General features: G+C 36.2%; 1 protein-coding gene across 20 annotated transcripts in view; it reads left to right on the forward strand.

Annotated features, from left to right (window-relative positions):
• Positions 1–22,569, forward strand: part of AFDN (afadin, adherens junction formation factor) — an 81,674-nt gene that overhangs the window by 21,578 nt on the left and 37,527 nt on the right. For 12 of the 20 annotated variants that reach the window (XM_031059317.1, XM_031059350.1, XM_031059288.1 and 9 more), the window contains 10 exons: positions 3,955–4,016; positions 4,882–5,087; positions 9,060–9,080; positions 9,822–9,967; positions 11,006–11,100; positions 13,004–13,269; positions 13,757–13,900; positions 14,958–15,156; positions 16,785–16,888; positions 18,335–18,421. In XM_031059317.1, coding sequence (XP_030915177.1) covers positions 3,955–4,016; positions 4,882–5,087; positions 9,060–9,080; positions 9,822–9,967; positions 11,006–11,100; positions 13,004–13,269; positions 13,757–13,900; positions 14,958–15,156; positions 16,785–16,888; positions 18,335–18,421 — 1,330 coding nt within the window. The remainder of the gene's footprint in view (positions 1–3,954; positions 4,017–4,881; positions 5,088–9,059; positions 9,081–9,821; positions 9,968–11,005; positions 11,101–13,003; positions 13,270–13,756; positions 13,901–14,957; positions 15,157–16,784; positions 16,889–18,334; positions 18,422–22,569) is intronic. The other 8 variants (XM_031059362.1, XM_031059336.1, XM_031059325.1 and 5 more) reach the window with 1 other exon arrangement.

The following is a 22,569-nucleotide window of genomic DNA, read 5'->3' on the forward strand; positions in this document are numbered from 1 at the left end:
TTTGAATATTCAAGTGTTCTATAGCATAGAGGGGGCATAGCATCTAGCATTCTATAGCATCTAGGGGCATATTTTAAATACTCTCAGTGAAGTTAGACTGGAATATAACTCAGTTCTACTCTACACTCCCTTGTTAGAGTGCCTGACCATCTTCAGAATTTTCTGAAAAATTCTTTTTTAGACTTTTATTAAGATTGTGAAGAATTTAACTCCTTCTTGGAATACTAGTATTTCAATTGTAATTTTCCTCATAAAAGATGAACAAAAACTTCTTTCTGAACTTTTTATAGCCTGTCAGAACTTCTTGAGGCTTCTGTTCTTAATATTTCTTGAACTGTGCTTCTGTATGTGTATGAAGTTTATTAAATTTCTGTGAAGAGATTATCTTGTGCTGTAGTTCTGTATCTCAAAATCACAGAGCCATCTGTGAGCTGTATCTTGGCTTCATTTTGATGGGGGTTTTTTAACGTCTTAAATTCCTTTTAAAGAGAGTACTCATTGCTAGTTTTTATGAAGGTTTTTTCACTATGGTTCCTGTGTGCAGAAATTTTTTTTAGAGGCATCTAGATCACACTTAAATATGTGACAACTACAACTTCAGAGATCTTCATCACCAGACCTGACATTGATATTTTATTTCTGTATATGTCTTAAATGTCTGTAGTATGTGTTGTGTAATGAGTCTTATTCATCCACATACAGCCCTTCTATCATGTGCTCTTTCTCAGATACATTCACTGTGTTCATGAGAATAACAAATGAGCCAAGTCAGGATGTCAGATTAGGACTTGACAAATTGGACAATGAGTTGCCTGAATACATGGAATTCCCCTTTATGGATGTATTTTGTGGACCTTTAGTTAGGTTTCCTCTGGAATACTCTGGTCTCATTTTGTGAACTCTAAGGACATTAATTGTGAACTGCTTTATTAGTTTAAAAAAACAAAAATTCTTCACTGGCAAGTTTCAGTTTCTTGTTACTGTACAACTTCCAGCTCACACGAAATGTTCTTGTGGGTACTCTGTGCGTTCATCACTGCTCTATAAAAGTGAATAATAACACAAATAAGACTTTCTTCTAGTTTCTTCTAGTAACTTGCTGAATAGATTGAGACTGAAGATTAAAACTTGGCTGCCATAAAAATTGATATCTGAGAGCATAACTCCAGTTTACTTACTGGGTATGCTTGTTCTGATTGTAACATGATTCTTGGAAATCAGAAGTAATGACTATTCAGTTAAGGATTGTGGTCATACATGCTCATTAGGTAACTGACTACAATATAATAAAAATTAGAAGAGAGAGTTTTTTTGCCTTGGATACCTTTCAGGAGTTCTTTAAGGTGTGTTTGGTTGGAAAAGAATGTGATGATATATAAGTGGTGTTAACTGAATGCAGATGCTTACCTAATTCCTTGCCTTAAAAATTAACATGCCTTAAAAATTTTTACACAGTATGCTGACAGAAACAATCACACAAGGATGTTTCATTTTTTAAATGTGGTTTATCAGAGACAAAATCTAGGGGAATACCGAAATATCAGGAGAATGTATTATTGCTTTTAATGTGATTGTAAAATGTAATATTACCTGACACTATACTGAGAAAGGAGACAACGCCTAATCAATATTTATGGACCTTCAAACCTAACTAGACTTTCAGACTGGTTTAGCTCAAAGAATTTCATCACCATAGAGAGGCTTTATCTATAGGAGCAATAGCATAATGACAATATGCACTTAAAATGTATCCATTAAAATGAGTTATATCAGGAGCACAGAGAATGACTTCAACTTAGATTTCTAATGTGCAAAGCTTAATTAGAGAGTATTTCTTTTGTATGTTTTTAGGGAAAGGAGGAAGATGGTACAGGGGTTGGAACTAGATGATCTGCAAGGGCCACTTCCAACCCAGACCATCTTATGGCTCCAGGATTTGTTGAAGGGATTCCTATTAGGTAGTTAAATAATTGATTACTGCATCAGTTCCTGGGCAACTAATTTACAAATAGAATTAAATTTTAAGTTTTTAAAGAATACTTTATATTAATTTAGCTCTTATGGCCAATTTCCAGAAGTCTGCAGGCAATCTTGCATTAATATCAGGCCTCATCATTCATGACACAGTGTCTCTTATTGGCTGGGAATCCTGTTCCTCTGTTTGTGTGCTGAAACTGATCAATATCATTTTGTTCTAAGGAAAATAAAATAAATCATCAGCTGAAATCTGTCACTGGTTTACTGGCCAGTTTGCTGAACTATTTCTGTCTCTTACTACTATTCCAATAATGAAAGATTAAAAATTTTTCTGGAGTTGTCACTATATTTCCATTTTATAATACTGTGTATTAGTAATTTTTCTATGGAAGTCATTAAGTTCTCAGTGAAGGAGCACTTTTGACAGTGCAGAAGTAGTAACAAATCAGTTAATTTTAAATTTATAGCAATAAAAAGATAGAAAATACTACAATTTACACACCAGCTGGGTGCTTTTCATAAAGACAGCATGCTGTCGTGTTTGAAATGTAACTGAAATGGCAGAAATTTGTGTACATACTGCCATGCTGTGCCTGCTATTCCTTAACTTTCAACTTACACAGAAATTAGATTTGCTGAACACTTCTAATAATGCATTATCTAGGTGGCATAACCTGAGTTCTCTGCTGGTTTAAGGTTTTTGCAAGTTTGTAAAAAAGCAAGGAACCAAACAAACCCCCATCAAAACCCAAAGGTACCCCAGATTTTTGGATTCAATATGCTAAAATTTAGTTTAGATCTTTTGACAGTCATCAAAATTATATAGTGGATTTTTACTACAGGAGATACGACACTGAAAGCCTTTATTCAGTTATCTCTGCCTTGTGGTATAACTAATAATCATCAGAACAACAACGTTAATATATTGCATTCCTTTCTTTGTCAAAGTTGTTGGGGAAAGTAGAAAGATGCCTGTTGTGTTACATGTGGTTAAAATGGTTATTGCATACAGAAGATGTTAGGTTTTACTCATTCACTAAAAACAGGTACCTAGCTGTAGAGAACAGCTCAGGTAATGTCTTTGCTTAAGGCAGTAATGATTTATTAAATTAGGAAAGGAAATTCCTTTAGGAATTAGGAAAAGGTTTTTCACTCAGAGAGTGGTTGGGGACTGGAACAGGCTCTCCAGGGCAGTGGTCACAGCACCAGCCTGACAGAGTTCAAAAAGCATTTGGACAATGCTCTCATGCACATGTTGTGACTCTTGGGGTGTCATGTGCAGGGCCAGGAGTTACTCAATGATTCTGATGGGTCCTTTCCTACTCAGGATATTCTGTGATTTTGTGAAATACTCACTTAACCTTTTGCAGGCACCAGAAAAGTCAAATCTCTGTTCAGTTTTCTACTTGGTGATTTCTCTGATGGGTTCTGGTGAGAAATAACTCTGCAGTCAGTTTCAGTGAGGACAGTTCTGGGGCTAATAGCTGTTTCTTGATGTAATGTAGCAACAGCTAGGTAGGGACTGGGTTTGACCTCCTTTCCTTCTTTACCAGAAGAAAAGGTTGAATAGGTTGACTAAAATCTTCATAAATTTTGAAGGCATGAAAGGCAGCCAAGTACAGTTGTTATAACCAAGCTGATGTTTCAGGCAAAGCTTCATTCAGTTTCTTTCATGTGTCCATGAATAATTTGTTATTTGAATACTGTAAATGGCAGATGGCAAACTGATCCTATCAGTCTGCTGTGCAGCACACAAGAGGGTGCTCATTACTATCATAGACTCCACAGTTCAAGTCTGTTGTGTTGCTGGCAAATACAGCTTGAATGATTCTGGAGGAAAGGTAAAAAAAGTGTCGTTCTGTGGAAGGTTGTTGTGTCAATATTTGGAACCAGTGTATTTGGAGTAATATGTAATTTTACAGTAATTAATATCAACCATGTGGATTATTTGTTTCAATTTTTCTCATATTTCTTTAGATCTCAGGATACCCATGGACCAGAACTGATACTGCCTGCCAGTATTGAATTCAGGGAAAGCTGTGAGTAAATTGTGAAGTTACAATACTAACCTGTTAATGCATTATTCTATACTGTAATGTTTTAGTCAGCTTGAAAACTTGAGTGATGTAAGTGAACATTGAAAGAAACTGTGACTATACAGATGCTAGACAGTATAAACAGTATAACTTGTTTTGTTGGGAGAGTGAGCAGATAATTTAGATATTGAGGCATGTTCATGCGTATCTTAATTCTGATGGCATTTCAACTCCTTCAGATTTTCAGCTTAAATGTGAAAAAATTTTAATTCCATCTCCTTAACAGTACCTTGGATTCATTGTCTTCTATGTGATTCTCTGTGCCTTGTGTAATAGATTGCATCTTGGTCAAAATCCATTTTCTGTAAAGTCTGATTAGGTTTACATTGTCATTTAGAGTTTAATTTATTATTATCTTGGCCCCCAGATTTTTGAGGTCTCAGATCTGGTAGCAAAATAACATACTAGAGATTGCCCATACTTCAAATACCTGGAACTAAATAGATTTGTGAGCAAGCAAAGACTGATTATTAGTAGTATGAGAGCTTTGTTGGAGTAAAATGTGCAAGAGAAGTCTTTCATTTTCTTGTTCCTTTGAAGATGCAAATTTTCAGTAGATAGGAAATAGTACAGAAATATTTCCCAATGGTCAGATTTTTTGGCTTTATATGGAAGTGTTTGTTAGTATATCTAACTAACTGTAGTACATAATAGAGAACTTATAGTTCAAATGACTGTAAGTTGCTCTCCCTTCCTCTTCTTTTCCCAAAGTAAATCTTTTATGCCTCAAGTTATGAAATTGTTGTCTTTAATTTTCTTTCTGTCTTTGGATTTACGACATACTGTTTCTTTTCCTCTTTGTCTGCAGCTGAAGATGCCTTCTTATCTGCCATTATAAATTACACAAATAGCTCGACAGTTCATTTTAAGCTGTCACCAACATATGTTTTGTATATGACATGTCGGTATGTATTGTCCAGCCAATACAGACCTGACATCACTCCTGCTGAGCGTACTCACAAAGTCATTGCAATAGTCAACAAGATGGTGAACATGATGGAAGGAGTGATACAGGTGAGTTACTCTGCCGAAATATGTCAAGGGAATTACCTACAGTTTGTTGATAATCGAGCAAGCTTCTTAGCCTTTTTCTTAGTCTGACCTTAACAGTAGTTGATTAAACAGTAATACCTGCATTGACTGCCCTTATGAGGAGCAGTCACTGCTTTTATGTCAGTGAATAATGCCTGTGGTAAGAAACTCTCTCCTGAGCAATGTGGGAAGTTAGGGAGTGGCTGTTTCTCTGAAGATTATGTTCCCTGACAAGAGGTGACTCCTTTCTAGAAGGTAAGATCTTTGCAAACATTTCTGGCTGTGAACCCTTGTAAAACAAGTTGGATTGGCTTATTAAAGAACACTGTATATGTGGCATTTGTTTGCACTGATTGATACTTGAAATGAATGTATTAAAAGAACCACGACTTTTAAATTCCGACCCTGTCACTTTTACAACTTTTGTAACCACGAAAATGGTTGACATCTTGAACATGAAACTGGACGTAAACCTTGGACATCTTGAAGCAAGCTGACACAACTGCTTTTTAAAGAGAAATACAAGTTCTCAAATGTTCCAACATTTTATATGTAGTCTAACACTCTTGCTACTATATGTGCAAGACTTCCACAGAATCACAGGAGAAATTCTGTTTTGTGTAAAAATTCAGGATAAGATCCACTGGGCTGTCTGTGATATTAGACAGTACCTTGCCTTGTGTACCTTGCATTGGTAACAGACTGGTCATTTTCTCAAAAAGGAGTACTAGTTCATGTATCCTCTGTAATTAATTAATTAAGCTTCTTTGTCTGCAGGTTTTTCTCAGAAGAAAAATTGAAATCTGTTTCTATGTTTATTAAAACAGGTGTGTTCGTTGCAAATAGTGCTGCCAGAGTAGCAGCAAGAACCCTGCTGCACTAAGTGCTGTACAGGCATAACATAATATACAGGCATAAACATAAATGTGTCAATCCTGCTTAGAGAATTTACATTGCAAGTGTTACACAACAGCTTGAGTAAGGGAGAATAGGAAAGTAATCAACAGGAGTGGCATGAAACTCACAACAAACCAAAATTGTTCAGGTTTTGGAAAGATTTAGTGAAGTTTTCAGCAAGGGAATGTTAGCTCTAGACACTTGTGTAATCTTATACAACAAGCTCCTACCTTTCACAAGAAAGATTGGGAGGAAATGCTGTTGTCAAGGACACTTTGCAATAAGAAAGTAAGATTTGCCAAAAAGAAAGGAAGATTTGTGTACATTCCAAAGTTGATCAGAGACAGAACAGCAGTTTGCTTCTGATGTGAAGAACTAGTATGTTGCTTTGAATCTTGATGTCACAGTTGTTTGAATCTTGATGTCACAGTCAGTGGATATTTGATAAAATGGAAATGGTATCAAAAATTAATATCAGGCTCTTTTATTAAAAAAAAAGAAATTAAATCTGTCTCTGTAAGAGGGGAGACTGTGACTACAGGGGAGAACATGAACTAGCAAGAGCCTGCACATCAGCAGTTCAGCAGCTAGAATGGAAAGTAAACAGAGAGAAGTAGGCTTCAAATAGAAACTTGAAATTACAGGTTTGAATCAAAGAAAGTCACTCAGTTTATAGAACTAATGTGTACTAGTTATAATGAACCTAAAAAGATCTGTAGTGACAGAGGCAGGTACAGTGGGAAAGCAGAGATAAAGTTTTTTGTTCCTAGTTGAATGGCTGACGAGGTAACTGTTAGAAGATACTAGAGGGATGGACTCAAGCATCAGTTTGATTTGAGAACAAATCAAAGCTCGAAAGTAGACTATCCTGTGAAAAACATTCATTTATTGCACTGAGAAGGGCTTCCCAAGTCACATGCAGCCTTGTGTTTGTAAGCAAATGTATTTTCTATAATCCTGCTAATACTATTACAAAACTGTTAAACCCAGCTGTTTGTCTGGACTGTCCTTTGTGGAAGGCCATTTCTACAGCCTTGTAACTTCAGCTGCATTCTAATCTCCAACCTAAATATTACGGAACACATCAGCAGGGAAGCAGTATTTGTGGTTTGTGAAAGATGTTGCCTAGTTGCAAGAAATTAACTGAAAGGAGTCAGAGGTTGCATAGAAATTGGGAGGAGGTTCATTCAAATGTCATGGTGAAAGAAGCCAGAGGAAATGGGGGAAAATACACCCAGGACAAAAGAGAAAAACTTTAGTGAATTTCAAGGTTAATAGTCTGAAGGCAAAGAAATACATTGGTTCTAGGGACCAGTAAAATGTCTTTAGCTTGGACCTGTCTTAGCGGAGCAGAAACAGTACAAGATTAGCTAAGTCAAATTACTTCATCTGAGGTGTAACATTGCTGTGTCCCTTGCTGTGGGGTTTCGTGCCCAGGGGAGAGGGGGCGGGGAAAGAGGACCGTGGCCAATGGGATGCCAATGGGGAGGGGCCACCCGTGGGACAGACCACCGAACCAGGTATGGAAAGGGACACCTGGGGGAGAGACCATCTGATAGGAAGGGGGACCACACCATCCAGTGACTCAGTAATATTTCTCCTACCACCTAGTGCAAGGACAGCTAGATGCAATACAACACATAAGTGGTTGTATTTATGGCTGTCACAGTCAGATCACCATGTAATAAATTGTATCACAATAGCTTTTTTGTGTGTCTCAAGTGTAAAGTGTTCCTGCACTGAAGGGGATCTGATGGTGTGAGAGACACAGAAAACAAATGAGTGGCAAGCGGAGAGAGGCGCCCAAAACAGGAGTGAGAAGGTGCACAAAATCCTGTGCTATATTGTGGGAGTAAATTAATGACTGAGATCTTAATTTTGCCTGCCTAGATCAGAAAGCTATCAAGTCTCTTTGTGAAGCTACTCAAGAAGTATTTGCTAACAAATTAAATTTGTGACTTCATATATAGTATTTATATCCAAATATTATAGATGACTTTGTATGAGATAAGTATAAAATACGAGAGATCTATGAGAAGGCTCAGTGCTTTCAATAAAAAAGCAGGATTAGAAATTTAGTTCATATTAAAAAGCCCTTTTTTTTATCCTTTTTTTTTTTTTCCAAATCATTCTGTGGCATTTTTCATCCTTTTAAAATTTTAACATTTGTTTGTAGAAGGAGCATTTCCTTTTGTTCTGTGCCAACACATCTTCAGTCAGTTAAGAGTGCTTTGGTTGGAAAGGGAGAGGAAACAAAAAAGCAGCAAATTGGTGTTTTGAGCTCTAACTAAAATTAAAACACTAACATCTCAAATATTTGCATCTAAGCTCACTGTGTTGCAGGTGGGGGAGAGTGATCTGAACAGAAAGAAAAAATAATTAAGAGCTCAGTTCTAAATAATCAGACAAACATCTGGTGCGTTCTTTTTTTTCTTTTAACTCAGTGTAGCTTTATATTTACCAACATTTAAGAAACTTAGTATGGTATTTCATTTGACTCTTCTGTTGTTTCAAACAATCTTTTTGTTCTTTAATTGAAAAGTCATGTATTAAATCTGTCCTAGGTGTTCTGTGTATTTTGTTTTCTTCTGAATGTTGTTGTTGGGTTGGTTTCGTTTTTTCCATTTTGGATGGGGGTTTTCTGTTCCCTCTTTGTTTGTGTTTGTATATTGTCTCTATTGCAGCAGTGTGGGCAAATGGCTCCCAGGATCTGTTGTTTGGATGGCTAGTTACCCCATTGCCTGCAAAAATTTCTGCAAGGATTCTCTGGCACACTGAGCATGGAATAACCAGTCTGGGATGGCAACTAGTTTAAGACATTAATTTCTTGACATGTAGGCACTTCAGTTCATAGCTGTTGTGCTACTGGTCCTAGTAAAATCATTAATTTTTTAGAAGAAGCTCAGTTGCATTGTAACTACTGGTTAATGCATCTGTGTATAACTGTGAACATGTGTTGTACCTTCATATTTAGTGTTTGATTTCTAAAACTTTCATGATTGTTCACAAGTTTCTTTCTTCTATTCTGTTTGATTTCCTTCGTCCGTTTTTCTCCAGGAGGTAGACCAGGTTGATCAGGTAGGATATATTTGCTGGGAACTGATCCTAGCTATGTTGGCTTAGCTCAGTTTCTCATGCTGCTTCCATATCAAAATACAATACTCAAACAGCTGGACTTGAACAGTTCATAACACTCATTCAGCAACTGGAACATGCAGTACTAAAATCCTTTTTTGACTTTGCAACTTTTACGGCATTCCATAATTTCTGCTTAACGCACTTCAATGTGGATTGAAATGACCAAAGTTCTTTTTCTTCCCTTTATTTTCTTTTTTTGTTGTTTGTGGTTCCTATTCTTTGGATTTCATCTGAGGTTGCCTGGCCTGGCATTTGTGGTCGGGAGATGGTGAGATAGATCAGTACTTGATACTGAATCACGTGGTATCAAAGCCAGTGAGCGCAGTATCAGTGTGGCAGTGGGCAGTAGTGAATATGCGCTTAAAAGTGCACAGATTACCAGATACTGCATCTGCTAAGCTCTTAGCACTGTGTAATTTGATGCTTACACTGTGGCTTTCATTGATGTGGCTATTGACAATTTATTAGCATTTCATGTGCTCAGTGAACATGTTAAAATTGAACGTAGTAGTTACAGCAATTGCGGTATTACGTACAAACATTTTGCAAATATCTGGTATCTGAGAGATGTTTGGTGAAATGGGAAGAGGTACTGGTCTATCTTTTGGAGCCTTTTTAATCTGCCATGCTTTATCAGAAAATTATTTCCCTGTATTATTTCTTGCTTCTTTCCACTTACAGAAACAGAAGAATATTGCTGGGGCCCTTGCCTTTTGGATGGCAAATGCATCTGAACTACTCAATTTCATAAAGCAAGACAGAGATCTTAGCCGAATTACTGTGGATGCACAAGATGTTTTGGCACACTTGGTTCAAATGGCATTCAAGTAAGGCTATCAAATTTCTGTTTCAATTACCATTTTCTTTGTTTCTCTGATTTATAGAACAACTTCACATTTCTGCCAAATTTTAGATATTGCAATAACATCCTTTGAGTATTTTTAAATACCTGAGAGGAAAACTTAAAAGAATGGCCTAGACTTACTTCTTTAGACAGATGCCCTGTTTTGTGAATATGGATCACTGAGTTGTGCACAAGTTTTATCTCTTAGATGATCTTGTGATAGTTGAGGCTGCCAATGATAATTGTAGGGAAATTTAGTTTGTGTTGATTGCTTTCTCTTAATTTAATGGGAAATTGTGAGGAAAGTTTAGTTTTGCTGTTAGTATGTAAATACATAGGCTTAAATATTCCTGGGTCTTTAAAGTAATGAGTCTTGTGCTCTTTAAAGGCTTCCAAATATAATCTACTTTCATAATACTCCTAAATAGCAATTTTCACAGTGGTTTTTTTGCATAGATTTCTCTTAAAAAAAGAAGGACAGGTTTTTGTTTGGAGTAAAAAAATCAAGCTATACTTGTCAGCTCAGGCAATTACAGTACTGATTAAAGAAAAATTGTATTACATAACCAAATGGGAAGGGGAAACCCTCAGAGGAAAGTGTTCTTGAATAAAGATAACAGTATTGGCTGAGCACAACATTAATCAAAATAAAGGCTTAATTTTTGTTCATATGCAGATTTTTTCCTTCTCCCCAAACCACTGCTGATGGAACCCAAGATTGGCCTGACAGCATCTCTTTGTGTAGTATATGACTGTCTCTTACCAGTGTGGTGGCAATATTGCATGTAAATGCATATTGCTTGTTCCCAGACAACCTAATTATTTGTGCAACATTTCTAGGAAATTTATGGGAAAATTGGTCTCTCAGCCCTTTTAAAAAGTATTATTGGGTTTCCTATAATCACATTCATAACACAGAAATTTCAGGAATCTTGTAATTTGATAGAACTCTTCTCTTTAGAACCTTTGTAATGAACATGTGGAGGATTTAAAATTCACTTTTTTCCCCATTTCCTTCCAGGTACCTGGTTCATTGTCTGCAGTCAGAGCTTAATAACTACATGCCAGCATTCCTGGATGATCCAGAGGAAAATAATCCTCAGAGGCCTAAAATAGGTTAGACTACTTGATCTCTGCTGAATTTGGTCCCTTAAACCTGTATCCTCCTTGTGCCAGAGTTTCTGAAAGTGGATGCTGTGCTCCAGAGGCAGTCTGGCAATGCTGAGTGCATAGGAAGGATTGCTTCCCTCTCTCCCTCCTGCCAGCTGCGCTGCTGCTGACTCAGCAGCTAAGTGTGCAACTGGATCCCTTTCAAGCAACAACACGCTGTTCAATCACATTCATCCTGATGTTTACTAGGATCTCTCCATAATTTTCATTGGAGTTGTTTTCTGTTCAGGTGGCACCTGTCCTGTGCTGTTGCACAGACTTACTCTGTCCTACGTGCAGGACTTGACAGTTGCCTTTGACCTTCATGAAATCCCTGTCAGCTCATTCCTCCAGCCTAATGAGGCCCTTCTGGGAAATGCTGCTGCTCTTTAGTGTATCAGTATTTTGCCCCCTCTTGGTATCATCTGTGAACTTGCTGAGAATGTGCTCCATCACATTGCTCAGATCATTAATTGAAGGTATTAATTAAACAGTATCAGTCTCCCCTCAAAACATGAGAGAAGCCACTAATCTGTGATTGCCAACTGGACATTGCAAATCCACCGAGTCCTGTTGTCCAGCCATGTGTTGCCATCAGTTTATCCAGTCCTCACCTTGGCAGTTTCCTCCCATAACTGTAGAGATGTGATGGGAGAACCTGATGAAGAGCCTCCCAGCTACTAAGGTCAGGCTGGCTGGCCGTGTAGATTGCTGCCAGGGTTCCCTGCTACTTGAAACATGATGCTTGCCACCAGAGCATCCTGCTCAATGTGTGCTATCACCCTGTGTCTGTAATCCTGGCTCAGTGACTCTGCTCAGGCTTCTAATGCCTCAATAATTGAAGGAAAAGTGATCTGCAGAGCAATTAAACAGAGCATTCTGTTGAACTATGAAAATTTCATGCATACTTTCTGGTACTTTAGGTATTAAGCTTTCTGTTCTTGCTTTTTCTCCTGCATTGAACCTTTAAGGAAGACTGAAAAGGCGCTGCTATGTTTGTAGGGCCATGTACTGTGAGAGTACTTCTGGGGACAGAAACGCAGAAAATGTAGCAAACTGATAGTGGAATAAAAGCAGATGCTGTTTATTATTCCAGTTATTTTTGAGCTGCATTATAGATTTCTTATAAGCATTATAGATATTTTTTCAGACACAATCGTGAGTTTCAATTCTAAAAAAACTAATGGTCTCTTCAAAAGAGATTTCCAATTAAAAGTATTGCTTTAAGAAGACCTGGAGATAAATGTGTTGCTTCCACTGGGAAGCATATGAGGGTGTTTGCTCTTGATGATGCTAATAGAAGTCCCTCTTGCTTGTTAGGTAATATTGCAGGGGAGTAATTGGAAAATGGGATTTTGAAGTGTTTTAAAAATCTGATGTGTGAAAAGAAGGTGCATTCTGTAGTTTAACTGCATCATACAGTGCAAATAACTTCAGCTGAAATTTCTGAGTACAATTTGATACTTAGAAGAAGCTATAGAATAATTAGAATATGCATTTGAAACAGTAAAATATAAAGGTTGCACAGAAGAACAGAATATGAACTTGTTATAAAAACTAATAGAAAAATCAGTTTACTGAAGTGAGAATGTGATTTAAACATTGGGTATAGCCAGTTATTTACTTGCATGATAAATATTTTCCCCAAGAATTTATTTTCATTTCAGGAGTTATGTTCCACCTAGCATTTGAATATTGTTCTATCTTTAAAATCATAGACCAGTAAGTGTATTTCTGAAAGATGTGTAATTAAATACACATAGGTTCTGCCTAGCATTCACCAGCCTGACTTGAGTGTCTTCGTGTTATTGCCTAAACCAGCTGTACTCTGCAGTTTGTGAACATGAATGACTTTGTTTTATCTCTGTAGATGATGTGCTGCATACCTTGACTGGAGCCATGTCCCTGTTGCGACGATGCAGAGTAAATGCTGCTCTGACCATACAGCTCTTCTCCCAGCTCTTTCATTTTATCAACATGTGGCTTTTTAACAGATTAGTTACAGCCCCAGATTCAGGGTTATGTTCACATTACTGGGGAGCTATCATGCGCCAACAGCTTGGCCACATTGAGGCCTGGGCAGAAAAACAGGGTTTGGAATTGGCTGCTGATTGCCACCTGAGCAGAATAGTACAGGTGAGTGTATTTGTGATTAACACTTCTCACATATTCGTATATTCAAAGACAATATTTGCCTATGCTGTGTTCCTAGAAAATAGTATGTGGACAAACATAGCTTGAGTGAGTCAATCCTAGAATGCTGAGGTAGCATTGAGGTAAAGACACAAAACATGTTTTCAATATTGTTAATGTTTAAGTTACAAGTGAAATTAATAGTGAACATGGCTGTTAAATTTCTATTTATTAGAAAGAAGACTGAGCTGTAAGACTGAGCTGTAACTATACTGAACAGAGACAGGAAGAGCAGCTGGAAAATTTATTACAGATTTAGTATTAATGCATCTTTATTTAGTGTTTGTTTGGGGAGGCTGTTGATGTTGCTTCTGTTACAGATCTGTCTTCTTGCTTTCTCTTTTCCCATATCTAAAGAGCATTTAGACATAAGGCTTAAAATTTTATTCTGATTTTAATTTGTCATCTGGGACTTTTTTCTCCCCTCTAGGCAACCACATTGCTTACCATGGACAAATACTCACATGCGGATGTTCCAAATATTAACAGTACTTGCTTTAAGCTGAATTCTCTGCAGCTACAAGCCTTGTTGCAGAATTATCACTGTGCTCCAGATGAACCACTCATCCCAACAGTAAGTCTCTCCTATCACTCATTGTCCAGTTTTAACATACTGGAGATAAAAAACCTCTGGCTGTCAATAGCTATCTTACCTTTGGTGGATGTACTTCCCCGACTCAAGCACGGTATTAACAAGAATCTCTTATGCTAAGTTGGAAAGGAAGGTACCATTCCATGTTGCACGTATTCAGAGAAGTGTCACTGCATCTTACACCATTTGTAATGAAATACAGAAAGGTGCTAGAAGAGAGAACAAAGTGCCCCTAAAATCTGGTTCTGTGTAACTAGAAGGAACAAAGTTTGCTAATTTGTAGAAATCAAAGGAAAGCATCAGAAACACTACACTTTTTGACATGTAGGAGGTAAATATTGAGGGATCTTGAATCCCTCCATACAAGCAGTGGACAGATTGTCCTTTGATTAACATATTGACACCTGGAATTTGTATGTATATATATATCTATAATGTTGGTTTTGGGACTGTGTTTTTTTCTTGATATTTAAGATGACTGACTATTCTAAGTTTTATCCATGGCAAAATTCAAAAGACAGCTGTGTTATTGCAGAATTGTAAAAAACACTCTGCAGTAAACTCTGATAGTTCACTGATCTCCAAAAAAAGACAGAGGTAGTCTAATATTTATATAGCTGAATGCATTATCTACAAAGTCCATCTTTTATTAACTTTGGATACATTTGTTTATTAAGTCAGAAGCACTAATACAACAGCTCAGAAGGTGTTGAGGGAATGGGAGGAAGGACATGTAGCTTGGAAATATTTTTATGTATTGGCTACCAAACTACAAAGTCTGAACTAAACTAAAAATAAATTAAAAACATGCACCGCAGGTTTGGAAAATACTGAAGTAAAAATAAGAGCTTCTGTCTCATTTGCTAATATAATTATCTATGGGATTTCATAAAATAAAGCAATGCAGTGTACTGACTGTACATAGCAGAGCCAAAGAAGTTGATTTTTCTTGCAGTCTTAGCATCTTCTTAATGTAAGGTTTTTTAACTTAATAAAATGATCACTTTGTAGTAATAATGTCTTTCTGCCTTCTGTCCAGGAATTGATAGAGAATGTAGTAACTGTTGCAGAAAATACAGCTGATGAACTTGCTCGCAGTGATGGCCGAGAAGTCCAGCTGGAAGAGGATCCTGACTTACAGCTACCTTTTCTCTTACCAGAAGATGGCTATTCCTGTGATGTTGTCAGAAATGTTCCAAGTGGTTTACAAGAATTTTTAGATCCACTCTGTCAAAGAGGTTAGTTCTTTTGTTGTTTTGCAATGATCTGTGTAGCAAACACAGAATGCAAAATATATTTTAGTAAAGTGTAAGCCACTTTTTCTTTGTGTATGATTCAGTCTTTTTATTCTATGTTCTTCAAGTGTTTGCTTTTGCAAGCCATTAAAATTATTAAGGTTTTTTTAATCCTTACCCTTTCTCCCTGTCCCTTTCTTTCAGTTTGAAGGTTCTAGAGCTTGCTGAAATATTGTTTTGCCTTAGCTCCAAAACTTTTTTAGTTTTTAAAATTAATGTGAATTAAAAGGTTAGAATAATTTTTTTTTTTTACTCATCAGCTGCTTCCATGTAACATTAAAAAACCCCATGAGGTTAAAATAATTCTTTCACTGTTGATCAGTGTAAGAACTAATAGCTTGGGCATTTATAATCCAACAGAATTTCAGATGACAAGTAGATGATAGATCTTGCGGTTGCATGAAGCTGACTTCAGCCTGTGGAAGTAAAGCAGGGCATTTACTGCTCTGAGCATTTTCAGTAAATAAACAAGTTATAATCTTTATTTGGTGCTACTCAATTTTATTAGAATTTCTTAATTTTCTGCTTAAAAGCAGTTGTTTAAAAAAACTTGTACAGGAATGTCAGGGTAAATAGGAGAATAAGAGGCTGTAGCAAAGGAGGCTATTAAAAAAGCAGACTCACTCTGTACTACAGTGAACCTTTGCAATTGTTGCTTCCAACTTAGTTTATAGAAAAGCTATATTCTTGCATTTAAAAGAAAAGTAGGAAACTCACTGTTTTGAAGGTCCAGTTAGTAGCAGAGGGTAATTTTGAGACTAAAGGAGCTTAGTAGAATAAATTGTTTAATTAGTAAGTATAATTCGTTGCCATACAAATGGCTGTATATTCATTATAAGTAAGGCTTTTAAAATGCATATGTTCAAAATTTTGCTTTTTGGGTATCCCTTAAATTATGCTGAGGGACTTTTTTGGAGTGAAACAATCTAAACTGAATTGTAGAAAAATGGTCTTCATGAGGAGGAGAATATCATATATTTGAATGGAGTGATTAATAATTTCTGTGTGATGTGTGTTCTCAGTGTCCCTGATTTAGGAGAAAATGTTGGATAATTCTGAATTGCGGTGGCTTCTTTTTCAAAATTCTAGGAATTTTTCAAATAAGGAAATCAAACTAAATACCTGTAAATTGCAGTGCTGTGTTTAAAAAACCATATTGAATGCACACAGAGCTTCTCCTCTGCTAAATCTATGCTAAGACTGGTTAGCTAGACCCTCTGCAAAATAAATTTCTGTAGCACTGTTTTAATCAGAGTTCTAGTAGTTTGTATTCTAAAAAATTATTTGGTGTTTCATGTCTCTTCTGAATCTGGTTGGTAAAAGCAATATTTTGTAGCCCCGGAGTTTTCTGTGAGCTTGCACTGTTTTTAAATAAGTATGTTTCTGAGAAGCAGCAGCTATAGAACTATAGGATTTTGTAGGTAGTAGCATAAAATTGCAGCAAAGCCCATAATGGCATCTGAGATACAAGATTTGACACGTTAATGAACATAAAAAGATGAATACTATTTTATTTTAATTAATCTTTTGAGAAAATACCATGACTATATTGACATTACTTTTTCTTTTAGGCTTTTGTAGACTAATACCTCATCCACGGTCACCAGGCACATGGACAATATACTTTGAAGGTGCAGATTACGAAAGTCACCTGTCCCATGAGAATGCTGAGCTGGTAAATATTGATTCAGTGAATAATTACTGACTGCAATCTTGGCAAGGCATTGAGTTTTATGTGATCAGTTTTAGCCCTGATTAGGAGGAGTAGGATTCATAGTTAAACATCTAGTTCATCAGTGACTTGGTGCATTTAAGGAACTGCTTGGAGATTTTTTTAAGTCACTGTTTTTCTAGGCTGTAGCATGATTATAATTTTCACATAAGTAAACTTTGTTATATTCCCCCATCTGAGAATAAACAGTGAAGAAATTTCTTCTAAACACAGGCAAAAAATATATGGATGTGGGTCTATAAATAACTTACGGAACCCCAGGCTGCTTTAATTTATAAATTGGCAGTTACCAACCAAATATTTAAGTTCTAGTCTGAGGCTTTTTCCTGAAAAAAACCAAAAAACTTTAGTTTTCCTTTACATTATACTTACTAAAAAGGGTCTCACTTCAGTGCAAGGTAAGGGTTTTTTTCTTTTCTGTTGTAAGGGTTGATTTGTTTGTTTGTTTTGTGGTGGCTTTTTTCTGCTTGTCTGTTTGAATATCAAAGTTACAGAACAGCTTGGTTTTGGAAAGAGGGTGGCTTTATGTGAAATAATTTTTAGAGCAACTAAAGCGATATAGCATCATATTTTAATTACTATTTTCAGCTTAAAAACTACTTTTATTTCTAATACTTGAACTCAATCAGAAAGTACTAATATTTTTTTAAATTACTCTCCTTGGCTTATATTTTTACTTGTCATGGGTCTTGTGGAACTTGCAGTTATGTTTCAGTATGAATACAAGCTGGTGTGCTCCAACTGACATTGTTCAGCTAATGAAGATTGTGATGACAACTTTTTGAGTTGAGGAACAAGCAATGTTGAAAGAGATGTTAAAAAAAAAATTACTGAACATGTTTGGGGACTCTGGCTGTATTACAGAGTATTCAGAAGTGAAATTTTTTAGAACTTCATTTCAAAGGTTTAATTCTGCCTTTGAAATTAATTGGCTTCTTAATAATTCTGAAAGACAATATCATCTTCTAGATGCAGCACTAAAAATTGAGCTCTCTGTGTAGATCACCCTCACCTTTTTAATAGGGGCCTGTGAAGTCTGAGCTTCAGTTTTTGTTAAAAGTTACTACAGTTTTATAGACCGGTTACATTTTGATTTGTGATTCATTAGTAATCTCTTTACTGAATTGAAGAAGGAGGAACAATGAGTAGACCTCAAGTTTCAGCGTTGTAGTATAACACAGGTGTAGTACTTAATATGAATCCATATTAATTAAATGTTAGCTATTCTACCTGTAAAATAGATACCAGATATATTATTTAGGATGTGAGACCTGCTGCTCTAACAAAGTAGTTTGTTTGTAATGAACTATTTTGCTTAGCTACTTTTCTAGCTTGGCAGTGAATATGAATTTCTGAATTTTTTCTTCTTTCCCCTTCGCTATTTGATAGGCTCAGCCTTTGAGAAAAGAACCTGAAATTATCACTGTAACACTAAAAAAACAAAATGGAATGGGACTGAGCATTGTTGCTGCCAAGGTATGGAAGTCAGTTTGTTTAAATCTTATTGAAAAAAGCCTGCTGTGAAAAATGCTAATGGAAAAAGTCTGTTTCCCTTAAGTTGTTTGTGCACATTGTGTTGATCATGCTTTTATTCCGATTGGGAAATGTTTCTGTAAAATACACAGATAGGGACAATACAAGGGAAAACATAATGTGGATGTAGTTATTATGACACTTCAGTTCAAACCTCTGCTACAGGTTTATTCCATTTTTTCAGAGCCAAAAGTTAGCAGTGCTATTAAATGGAATTAATTAACAGGTGTATTTAGCACTTCTGCTGAAAGTAAAGAAGTAAACACAAAGAATGTGTATGTGGGTTAATTGATGAATAAACCAAACTATTCAAATGTATATGTTAGAGTTGGAATACTTTCTGCCATGAACCCAACACCTTTTCTTTTGCACAGAATAGAGGTGCAAGAATGGATTCAGTTTTGTTTCTTTACAGTGGAGACCTACATTGTAATAGCTAAAATTGTGGTTGTATGCTGTAGCTAGTAGCTGTAGCTAGTAGCTAGGGTGTAGTGTAGCTTGTAGCACTACATAGTAATGTATAGAATGCACGTACAGCTCCAGCCACCAGATGGAAGACTCCACTAGTTGGTTGGGTTTGCTTTTTTAACTGAATCAAATAGCAGACATAATATTTTGAGTTTAAAACTTGTTAAAAATGATGCAACAGTGATACTGAAAAGTCTGTGTTGTGGTTAGGTGGTATACAATAGATGGAATAAGTCTTTCCTAATGTCTCTTCACTGTGTAGTATGTGAAACTTCAGAACAGTGTGGTACTCCTTGGCACTTAGTGCATGAGCTGAAAACATGATTGTGTTACTTTTAAGTTACCTCACATAGTTAATTGCTTCTAAACAGCACTGTTTGGTTTTTTTGTTTTTTTTTTTTTTACAACCATCACTCATTTCATAGTCTGTTCTTGAAATGGTAATCTTGCATGGTATCAGCTTTTAAGAATTATTTCTGACATCTGTAAGAAATACCTGGTGTCAGGTGTATAGTTCTAAGCAATCAGCAATTATTAAGGAAACAGTTCAGGATCTTGAAAGTCAATTTTCTGCTCTGATTTTAGGGAATGGGTAAATAATTTGGGAAGCAAATACTTGTTCTTGACACTGGATTAAATATGTATCAGACTTCTGACTGCTATCTGCATTTCTGCTGAATGTTTCAAAATGTGCCATGGAAGTAATTTTTTTTCACTTTACTCTGTGAAATCTAATTTCTCATCTGGAGTGAAGCAGCATGTTACAGGGGGAAAAGTTTCCTTTTTCATTGGAGCTGGCTGGCTTCTAGATGTTGATTTAACAACTGACATTTAGCTTCCATTAGCAGTATGCAAGAGTGTTACTGGTCAGTGTGTAAGCTTGATCTGAAAGTGTTTTACAAGTTATTTAATACATTTCATGATTTCTGACATCTGTAAAGGAATACCTCATCAGTCATGGGAAGAACAGTTTTCATCTGCACAGTTGCAGGAAACACTGTTTCAGGCAGTCCTGTTTTATCTTACTGCTGTGTGCTGCCCTAATATTGGAATTCTGATATAAAAACAGTCATGTTTTAAATTTTGCTCTGAAATAAGCAAGAAACAGATTGTTTTAGTTTTGGTGTATGTACAATGGAAACTTCTGTTTAATATGAAGTCATCAGAATGTTCATTGGGTAGAAATGATTGTATGCATTGTTTGAAACAAGTTGCTGTAGCAGTTAAGTAGGATTATTTTCAAGAGGTTCAAAGTTGCTTACTGTGTGTAATTATCAGCGTTGCTTTTCCTGTAATAGGCTTCATTAAAAAAAGAGTAAAGAAGAATACAAAGAATACACAAACATTAATTTTCTCAATCTGGTCAGGGCAGAACAGCTTAGACAACTGAGTGAGTGTGACTGAGAAGCCTAGCAAGGGTTAGTGCATTTTTTCTTTCTATTCCTTAGATTGGTGATATTTACTAGCATATATTTCTACTTGTCTCAAGTAGTATATCTTTTAGCAGCATAAAAGTTAAAATTCTCATTTTTAACTTCAAAAAGGTAGGAAGAAGTCCAATAGACTATTTGTTAAAATTTTCTAAACATTCATTGGATGGAATGCCTGAAATGAGAGGGAGAGGCAAGTATGAGAATAGATTCAGATTTTTCTAAACTTTCTAATAGTAAAAGGTTGGCTATTAGGTGCTCACAAAGTTGAAGAAATGAAAGCTCATACTTTCAGAAATACCTGCACTGCACAGGAGCCCAGTTTGGTTGCTGACCCAGTTGTGTTTAATGAACTGTTGGTTTCTGCAGTGCTTTAATAGGGGCTGTAGCAGTAGAAAATGCAGCTGGTCAACAGGCCCTTCTCCAACCAGTGAAGGACAACCATGAATCTGTTTAGCTTTTGTTATGAAAGAAGTTCTTTTCCTGTGATGTATTTCCTGAATACTTGCTCTCAGTAACATGTTGTGAGAATACCTTTGCATGTCAGTGCTGACCTGACTTTCTTGTTACGTGTTACAGGGCTTCTCATACTTGTCATGGGCTTTGGATTGAGTTTGTTAACGTGCAGCTTGATGATATCCTAGAGGTGGACAAAATGGGCAGATTCTGGGGAGGTCAAAAAGAAAAACAATACCAATGGACTGTTTCTCTTCCTTCTACCCATTGCAAAAAAATGTGTGCTTTCCTAGTAAATCTCTGTTCATCTCTGAGGAAACATCTAAAAAATTTGTAATCTAATGATTAAGTTTTTATTAGTTTTGAGGTTTCATTGGCTTAAAGTCTGTGCCAGTTAAGAGTTTCTAATGACAAAATTAGAAATCATACGTTATATAATACCTTTACACCAAATGTTCCTAATTATCAAGTGATCGTTACGCCTTCTCTTCTGCAATCAAAAAACAAGGATTGAAGTTGAAGCAAAGGTTGTACAAGCAGAGAAGGAATGCAGCTTGCATTGAAATGCTGTGCACCTGCTTATTCTTATGATAGAAGTATTACCTTGGGATACTAGGTGTTTGCAAACATGTGTACATTAATATAATTAAAACCAAAATGAAACCTGAAGAGGTGAGTCAAGGAGTAAATGAAAGTGTCAGGTCCCTGGAGAACCCTCTGTTGGATCATCTTCCCATGTAGAGACAGGTAAAATGTTTAAGTGCATTACTTCTTTCACTTTCTAATCACAGCTATTCATATTTTATTTAATTAGAAGTTTTAAAGGCCTGCTAGGAGTGCCAGAGAGAGCAGAAATTCAGTGCATCACCTAATTCACCTGACTTTGGTGTTATCTGAGGCAGGACAGTCCTTCTGAGCAAATATGCACTAAGTGCATATGCTATATGCAAGCATAGCAGAGAAAACAGGTTTACTTATGAAACAGCTGTTAGCTTCCAGAGCACTGTAAACAGTGTTGTGCTTGTTTGGGTTTTGGTTTTTTTTGTTTTTTTTTTAATAAATTGAGAAAATACCTAGCAGCAATTATTAAACTGAATGTTTTAAAACAATTTTTATTTTTATTTAAAATTAAAGTGTATGGCTTCATATGTGATCCAGAAGAATAACTTCTTGTTCTGCCCTTTGGTAGATATTGCATGTTTTCTTACAGTAATACTCTGTAGCTTTATTAGCAATAGCTTTTGTAATGGAATATGGAAATGTAGTTGGTAGGAGTGGTCGGGCATAGGGAACAGGGAACAGTGTTGCTTTTTGAGGTTGTGTGCAGACTTTGGTTGCTCTAACCCTGAAAGATGTTTTGATGTTAAAAGCTGCCAGACTCCCAACCACATTGTGGTGAAGTTTTTATGAAATCCAGATGATTTGGAAGCTGCATGTGCATGCAGTTTACTTTAAAAATATATCACTTTTTTGGGGGCTTTCGCATGTGACTTCTTAGCCATCTGTGGGCCAGCACATTACTTCCTGTTTAATTTGGAGGTTTTTTGTCTTTAGTACAAAAGGGCTCCCTTTTTGTTTTTTCTAGCAGTTTTCAGAGTTTAATAAAGCCTCTAAAGTAAATGGGAGTCAGAACAGCATAACTGATTACGTAAGAGTCTGAATATTGTATTGGTTATAGCTGGTGTTGATAAATGCTACACTGTGTCATAGCATCGAGCTCCGAGTTATCTTGATGGG

The sequence above is a fragment of the Geospiza fortis genome, unplaced genomic scaffold (assembly GCF_000277835.1).
Source record: "Geospiza fortis unplaced genomic scaffold, GeoFor_1.0 scaffold41, whole genome shotgun sequence".
Classification (NCBI taxonomy): domain Eukaryota; kingdom Metazoa; phylum Chordata; class Aves; order Passeriformes; family Thraupidae; genus Geospiza; species Geospiza fortis.